At 41.8% G+C, this 9261-nt stretch overlaps 1 protein-coding gene across 1 annotated transcript; it reads left to right on the forward strand.

Annotated features, from left to right (window-relative positions):
* Positions 1-4902: 4902 nt before the first annotated feature.
* LOC311088894 (uncharacterized protein) lies at positions 4903-6660 on the forward strand (the record flags this gene model as incomplete). The annotated part of the gene is made up of 5 exons (XM_084123266.1): positions 4903-5241; positions 5375-5561; positions 6055-6121; positions 6432-6486; positions 6571-6660. The coding sequence occupies 5 exons, from the start codon at positions 4903-4905 to the stop codon at positions 6658-6660; spliced, it is 738 nt and encodes a 245-aa protein (XP_083979392.1).
* Positions 6661-9261: the final 2601 nt, after the last annotated feature.

Here is a 9261-nt window from a genome sequence, read left to right on the forward strand (position 1 = left end):
CTGTGGGTCCGCGTGTGTGCCGCCTGTTTTCAGTGAGTTTTAATTATTGATGCATGCTATACGTCTTCCAGGAAAAAAAAACCCTGAAAAAGTTTTCACTCAGAAATTGCCAGCAAGTTTCACAAATAATTGCAAAGAAACCATGAGTAACACATTGAACTAAACGTGAAACTATGAAGCAGATGGACTGAATATTCCGGTAAATCCTCCTACGATTTTTTTTTTTTTTTTCATACAGTGTATGAGACATTCAGTATTCAGTGATGTGGTTTCTCTGTCATGTCTCTCTATAACAGCAAAGGCAGGGGAGTGTCCAAGCACAAAGTCTGGAGCAGGAATGTGTGCAGAGTTGTGTTACTATGACAGTGACTGTCCGAACAATGAGAAATGCTGCAGCAATGGATGTGGACATCAGTGTATGGATCCATTTGCAGGTATTTATGTTATTATATTAGTGTTTGGGTCAGCTTCCTCATTTCAGTTTGTCTTGTTTTATAATTAATCGTTCTCAATGTAAAAAGTATTCAGCCAATAGCACAGGGTGGCTTTACAAAATTAATTCAAATGATTAATAATACGATCATGATTAAGAATTAAGGTGTAAAATTTGGTATTTGGGTTTTGTGCTGTATCTGAGGCTGAATGCCTCTAAACGGACTGACTGAAGTTGACTATCTGTATCCATCCAGTGAAGCCTGCAGCCGAACCGCCGAGGCCTCCAGGAAAGCCTGCAGCTGAACCTCCAAAGCCTCCAGTGAAACCTGCAGTTGAACCTCCAAAGCCTCCAGGGAAGCCTGCAGCCGAACCTCCAAAGCCTCCAGGGAAGCCTGCAGCCGAACCTCCAAAGCCTCCAGGAAAGCCTGCAGCCGAACCTCCAAAGCCTCCAGGAAAGCCTGCAACCGAACCTCCAAAGCCACCAGGAAAGCCTGCAGCCGAACCTCCAAAGCCTCCAGTGGAGCCTTCTACCGAAGAGCCGGAGCCTTCTAACGAACTGCCGGAGCCTTCTCCAGAACTGCCGGAGCCTTCTGCTGAACTGCCGGAGCCTTCTACCGAACCTCCGGAGCCTTCAGACGAACTGCCAGTGACGCCTGCAGTGGAACCCCCGAAGCCTCCAGTGAAGCCTGCAGCCGAACCCCCGAAGCCTCCAATGAAGCCTGCAGCCGAACCCCCGAAGCCTCCTTTAAAGCCTCCAATGAAGCCTGTGGCCGAACCCCCGAAGCCTCCAATGAAGCCTGCAGCTGAACCCCCGAAGCCTCCTGTGAAGCCTGTGGCCGAACCGCCCAAGCCTCCAATGAAGCCTGCAGGCGAACCCCCGAGGCCTCCTGTGAAGCCTGCAGCGCCTCCAATGAAGCCTGCAGCTGAACCTCCAAAGCCAACTGACCCTTATGGCCAATGTCCTGGCCATAATTAATGTGGCTATGCATGCAGTGCTGATTTAACCATTGGATGTATGGTGTTTTCCCTGTTTATCACCAAATAAATCTCACACTTGTAAGACCATTTCCTCTTTTTCTTTTCTTTTTTTGGAAAACAAGGGATTAGATTTTTGTATTCCAGTGTTAGTTTGGCTGTTCTCTCACATAATGGCTCATTGGAATCAATGCGTGAGATCCCACTCTCCAACGCACACAGCAGAGTCTGTAAAGTGTCACAGGTTGAAAGACTGCACTAAATTGCCTCATGTCTAAAATGCATAACATTACAGTGATAATGAATGTAAACAAATTGCAGTGCGCTAGTTGTACCACCTGACTGATGCAGATTCATTTCGGCGTTGATGGTGTTGACATGGAAACGTCTGAATCCAAATGCAATGATTGGACGAACAATTATATGAATTCTGTGAAGTTTCAACCAGTATTGTCTATTGACCAATAGTCTTCTGCATTCTGAAGCATTTTAGTGAAATTGTCTTCTAGTGGTTGTTTTAATTTAGGAAGTTGCAACTTCAAGCCTATTAACAGATGATCCCTTTAGTTGCCTGCGACCAAATGAGTTCTTAATGCCTGTAATGCCGAGTTCACACTGCACAATTTTCAAAGTAGTCGGGTCCCTGTTCTTTTCACACTGCACGGCTATCTGGGGTAACGTTCAGTTGCTGCTGTGTGCACGATGCACCGATGACAGTTTCACAGTGCATGACTATACAACCAAACCCACGCGAGAAGTGGCAGGAGTAGTCGTGGCTGAGAGGTTATGGCAATGGACTTGAAATCCATTGGGGTCTCCCCGCGCAGGTTCGAACCCTGCCGACTGTGTGGCTCTTTGTCTGTTTGCGACAGGAATTGTGACATCTAGGAGCTTTGTACGAGCTGCTTTTTTTTTTTCTAACACGGACATTGGGCTCTTTTCAAGCCTGAAGTGGGCATCATTTCAAAAGGCCCAGATCATATGTGATTTTGGCCATTCTATTCAGGCTGTCGGAGCAATGGCTTTGGCATCCCCCGACAACTTCACAGCCTTCATGTTGTGCAGCTCAAGAGTCGCCGCATTATATTTTATGGAGAATCTTGGATATTAGTGTTTTGAAATGTTGCATTCGTTCTTTCTTAGAAAAGTCAAACAGAAACCTACTCATTATGTCCCAAGTGCTCTTTTGTCGAAACCACCTTAGAGTTAGCAACATGCCATGAAAAAAAACTCCACTCTTTCAATGGCAGTGTTCCTAGCTTTGGAAGGAGCAGCCTATCTCTCTCGTCCCTTTATAACTTGTGGTCTTCATCCTTTAATACCACAAACTTTAAGCTGACAAAGCATGAACACTTTAAGGAGAAAGTGCTGTTATATCCCTAGGGTGGCTGTTCCCTGGCAAAAGCCCGGCTAGCTCAAATGGTAGAGCATCAGACTTTTAATCTGAGGGTCCAGGGTTCAAGGAAACCTCCCCTAATCTCTTGCTGTGCTCTTCCCAGCCTTTGAGAGAGGTGGTCTTCCTCTTCAAGATAAGATGTGCCGGGGTTATTTCCCAGCATTTGGTGTTGTTTTGCCTGCTGTAATGCTTGGTTACTAGGGACTTTAAAGGGTCATTTCACCCGTGGAGACATGAATGTGTATTGAAAGTGGGTCATATATGTAGTATAATAGTATCAATTTTTTTTTAATTTTGGTCCTTCTGGGCCTATAAAAGGCAGAAAATAACTTTTTAGAGCTTGTGGACTGTAGACAACAATCCCCATAGTGCATTGCAATGCTCAGCTCCGCAGGCCACTCCCACTACTCCGCCCATCAATGTGGATTATAGGTGAGCTCTCCTCTACGCTACCGATTGGAAATTATTTGGCACAATTTGTTGTGAAGAGTTATTTTGCGACCCAAGTATATAATTAATACTTGTTTTTGTGACAAAATGGTGTGCACTTGCATAGTACCGGGATGTTGTTCAAGTACAAGGAAAATACCCGGAGTAAGTATTCACAGATTCCCGAAAGATACGGACTTGTGCAAAAAGTGGCTACGGGCTATCAATAACCCTAAGTTCGGTGAGGACACAACACTTGAAGCACTAAAAAATCAGACGGTGTGCAGTTTACATTTCAAGCCCGAAGATTTTGAGCCTAACCCCTTAGGATTGAAGAGACCCGCGCTTTTGAAAAACGCAATTCCTTCAGTATTTTCCTTGCCAGACGATGACGACCAAAAGCCAGGAACGTCGGGAACCACCAGCACTAGCAGCACTAAACGCATTTGCCTGGAGGTAATGTTATTTCTGACTAGACTCTATTATCAGCTAGTGGCTACTGAGAACACACACTGACATAGTCGTCTGCTGTAAAGAAACACATCTCCTATGATTTTTCTGTTTACGAACTAAATATCTTGTATGTTTTGCTCGCTTGTTGTTTTAATGTGTCTGCCTCACTAACTAACGTTACACTTGTCAAGCAATGAGTAAGCAAAGTTAGTATGTAACGTAATAATGTAACGTTAGACACTTAGCTAAAAGTCATATATAAGTTTGCTATTATCGATGTAAATCAACCATGTTTTACTGTGTTAGTTTGACGTTTTTCATGTTTTTTTTAGCAAATTGAACTTATGACCTTTCAGACTAAAGCGTCGACCTCTGCTGCAGCGTTGTTGTCCTCGTCATCAGAAGAGGAAGAATCACAGTTAGCGATAACACCAATGCTATCAACACCAGTAAAGATTCCTCCCTCTGTTCAATCAGTGTTTGTAAGTATTATACATAATATTATCTCTAACATCAATCATGACTGCAGTGAGGCTAAACGCAGTTTACCCACCTCTGAAATTTTATAAAAACTTTATCCAACTCTTTATAGAGTTTTTCCACCACTCAATACATTCAATGCATTTTCTAATATAGTGTATGCACTCTTGAAACTATCTAGTACGCATAGCACTAATAAATAGTAATCTTCACCATTCTCAAATATGTTCTCAATTTTTCTTTTATGTAAAAAAAAAAAAAAGAGAAACAGTAGCGCATTTCCTTATTGCAGTTTATCCTACCTTCAGCTTATTTCACCACTTGATCTATCTCTAGCAATCTGACAGAATATCTAATAATAAAGTTTGATTTAAATTAGTGAATTATTGTTTTAATCGATTTTTTTGTTTGTTTTACTGTCACCATGCCCTAGTACACCTGGACTTGATTCCAGTGCCAACACCCTTGAAGTTGCTGAAACTGATGATAGCTATCAACCTGAGACAACCCTAACCACATCGTCATCAACGTCAGAAGATGAATATGAAGACTGGAGTAGCAAGAAAATAATTGTTAATGAATCAAGTCTAATGGCACTATTCAAGTTTTGTCAAATGTGTGGAAGACCAATTTCTTCAAAAACTATCTATGATACTGGGGCACAGAGGACTGTTAAATGGATGTGTCTTGGAGGTCATTCTGGTACTTGGAAATCCTCACCAGACATAAGGGGAATGCCAGAAGTAAATGTACTTTCAGCTGCAGCTGTTCTGTTTAGAGGCGGCACATACACCGAACTCTCCGACTGGTGCCAAACAATGGGTGTCCGTATGATTGGAGCAACAACATTTTACAGCATACAGAAGACGTACTTGAATCCTGCTATTGAACATGTGTACATGCAGCAAAGAAGTGCCCTCTTGGCAAGAGTGTGTTTGGAGCAGATGGATGGGAAGAGGCCACACTTGTCAGGCGATGGCAGATGTGACTCACCAGGCTTCAACGCAAAATACTGCCACTATACTTTCATGCTAGACAGAACGAAGGAAATACTCCACACTGAACTGGTTCAGGTAAGACACATATGAATGGATGCAGAATAATTATAAGTACTCATGCTCTGTTGAACGTTGTGACAACAACATTTTGATAGAATTACTCTTGCTATATGGACATTTTTATAACTTTTCAAATTAAAATTTTTAGTGTACAGAGGCCACCAGTTCTGGGGCTATGGAGCCACTGGGGTTTAAAAGGGGAATGAATGATCTCCTGGACATGGGCATTGACGTGGAGGTGATGGCAACGGATCGCTCCACGTCAATACAGAAGATAATGAGGGAAGACTTTCCTAATGTACAGCACGAATTCGATATCTGGCACACAGCGAAAGGTATGTATTTTTACAGTCCTTGTAAACACACACATGCTATTATCCACATTCAGAACCTACAGCCATTGATACATACCTCATGGTGTCATTTTGCACCCTAGTACAGATCTGTGCAGCCTTGCTAAAATCAGAATTGTAGATCTATTGTAGAGGTGTGAAAACAGCATACAAAACATGTCTGCACTGGCTGAATGCAGCAATGCTTCAAAGATCTGGGATGGGGTTTAAAGTATGAAACCAGAAGATGTGACACACATTGCTCTCCTATCTATATGTATATCTTTCTATCTACTTGTTCAATTGATCACACCACCTAGAGTTATTACAAATATCACATTGACAAGTCACAATCTGTGCAATAGTCAACTATGTGGCTAAATTAGACAATAGCTAAATGAAATAAAACTATGAAAGGCTAAAACAGGGTGAAAGGGGAAAATATGTTATTATTTGTTGTTGTTTGACCAATATAATGCTGCATTTATTACTACAGGTTTCCGGAAAAAGTTGCTAATAAAGGGGAAGAAAAAGGGTAACGAAATCCTACTTGCTTGGAACAGGTCAGTGTTGGTTTGCAATCTTTTACATTTGTATGTTTGCACTGAGGATGGTTTGAATGGAACTAAAAAGGTTTTGCACGCACTTTGGGTATTGCTTTACACTTTTATAAAATTTTAACTTATTGCTGAATCGGCTACAATAAGTTTCCAGGTCCGCTCCGTTGATTGTTGTCAAAGTCAATTCTCTGTGGTATCTTTGCATGTATTGTATAATTTCACCTACAAATAATTTAATTTCAAATGAGCCCCGAATCTTACAGATAAATTGATTTACAAGGTGGAAAATAACAAATTTTAATATCTTTCACAGGTCGGTCGTAAACCACATGTGGTTTTCCTGTGCCACCAGTAATGGAGACATCGAGGTAAGCAATCAAAAGCTGCCATACAATTTCTATATTAATTTTTTTTAAGTAATAGTATTATTTAGCAACTTTACTTTCCAAAAGGCACTACAAAATAGGTGGAAGATCATTCCACACCATGTGGTCAATGAACACAGATGGACTGACACAGATGGAAAGCAGCATAACCTCTAACAATCGAGGAGCAGAAGAAGAGGATGTGGCTGAAGAAGGACTCAGTGGCATATCAGGACCTGAAGTCGCTAGTACTTGATAAAAGGCTTCTGAAAGATCTTCAGAAGATGGCCCTCTTCAAACATACTGGTTAGAACGGACACCCTGTTTATCAACATGTTTAGAATATATGCTATAGAAAATGTTTGAATTAGTACTATATGTTCCTCTTTTCACACAGGGCCACTGGAGATCTTTCACAGTGCTCTCCTAAAGTACCTCCCTAAACGCCAGGCCTTCTCCTACGAGGGAATGAGGGAGAGGGCATACCTCGCTATCATGGAGCATAATGAGAACATTGTGGCACGGGAACAAGCTACCACGACAACAGGTGTGTTTTCATGTACACTAAATACTAAAATAACCTTATTTATGATGTTCACAGCTTGCTCAAAATGCATACTTTGCTAAAAAGTGCATTCTATTCCTGTGTAATCATTGCAATCCTTGTCATTTATAGGAGAACCACGTATCAAGCAGGTATTCTGCAAAAAGTCAAAACAATGGATTGTCAGGAAAATCTATAAGCCACACACCACCAAGTTCATCCACACACTAATTGAGAAGGTCATAGAATATAGACGCAACCCAAACATATCATTAAAGGACCCAGATACCTTACGCACCCAACCTCCTTTGCCACCTAACATTGCCCCTGTCCCAAAGCCGCCAAAGGAAGCTGCAACATCATCGTTCAAGAGCCGCTTCTGAGACGTCAGCGGTACAATAACCCATTACTCATAAATATTTGTAAAAATTACCATATCTTAGGTCTTTTGTTTATTTATGTCTTTATATGTTTTTTTTTTACCTTATACTTGCACTGCCTTACCTGTTTGCACTTACACCGAGCACATTACTGTACATAATCACGGGGTCAATATATATATATATATTTTTTATATTGTGTTTAATATTTAATGTTGTTGTTGTGTTTGGATGTTCATGACACAATTATTTCACAATTCTGTCTTTGTGAATAAATAATGTTTAAAAAACACTTCAGGTCTCCTGTTTGTCTTCAACTTCGTTTATCATTACATAAACTTGGAAGGAGGCAACTGATTTGCAACTAACTTATAATGCAATGTATACTTGTAATACGTTATAACTAATAGAAATGATAGGTATGATCAACATTTTGTTATCTTTGTCAACTGAGCCAACAGTAGATTCGTAACTTTGTTCCAGTTTTGAAAAGTTTGTAGAAAACAATTAGGCAACACTACTAAGAAAGAACTACAACAACGTACATTTTAACCATTTATTTGAATTACTATATACAATAAATAACAAAACTGAATGACTATACAAAAAGTGAAACTACAGCTCCTCCTGAGCGTCCTCCGCTTCTTTATGCCCGCAGTACTTGCCGTCTGGAGCTGGGTATTTCTGACGGATAGCCAGCACAACACAAGCTGGTATCACGACACGACGCCCTCTGCCCAATCTCTCTCCTTGCAGGACCCACTCAAGAAAGTGCCGGTAGGCTGTTAGGCGAAATTGTCTAGACAAAACATAGAGAACAAAGTGAGTGATGGTCTTTGAACCTAGCTTGCCACAATAGCTAGCATAACTGCAAGATATTTGTGCAATGAAACTGCCACGTTAGCGTGTTAACAAAATGAAAATACACTTACTTTACAGAAAGACGACCATTTGGCCCTGTAGGCTTTGGCTGACGTTGCCAGTTGACCTTGGGTATTCTAAAGTATGTCTCCAGGACGCCGCTATCCATATGGGGTGCGAAACTCGGGTGAGCAACAACACACACGTCTGTGTCATCCTCCGATTCCCTAATTTCGTCAATTAGAAATTGGCACCGCTGGAATTCTCGGCAGCAGACAGAGTCTTGTTCTGTGTCCATTGGCATACAGTGAGAACACAGGCACCACCAATCTGCCCCAGCTCGAGCCATTGCGGGCTCCTCGTCCGCAGCAGGCAGATCGTCTGCATCGGCTGTGGTGGCAGCAGCTTCAGCCGCCTCCTGTTCCTCCATAGACCTCAGCTGCTCGTCGCTATACTGTGGCTCATAAAGGTAGCCACGAACATCCGTTTCTAACAGAACTTCGTCAAAATCAAAATCCTCCCCAATGCATCCGTCTGAAAATTCAGTATTTTCCTCCATATTTTCGAAAAGTTTATCCCGGTGAAATCAAACGCACTGGCACTGATCTGTGATAGGTCTGTTAGCGCATTAGGTACAACCCCCTATGGGCGGGTTTGAAAGGGTGGAAACTTGTGCTTGTAGTCTTTACAGAAATCCACCCTTTTTACACTTCCTCCTACAATGACGTCAAATGACGATTTTTGTGTCATTGTAGGAGGAAGTGAAAAAGGTAAATAGTGGATTTCTCTCGTCTCAGGGGAAAATAAGAGAATGTTGCACGACCATTCAATAGTATGACTGGTTTTCTAACAATGGACCTCTTAATGCAAATGGGTGAAGTGTCCCTTTAAGCAACAGCTGCGGATTGCCCAACACTGCCGTTCCGGCAATGGCAAAGAGCTAAAGAGCGTAAAAATCACTAAGCGACAGTAAAGAGGACGGCGTAGGGGTAA

The sequence above is a fragment of the Abramis brama genome (assembly GCF_963993115.1).
Source record: "Abramis brama genome assembly, chromosome: 8".
NCBI lineage: Eukaryota > Metazoa > Chordata > Actinopteri > Cypriniformes > Leuciscidae > Abramis > Abramis brama.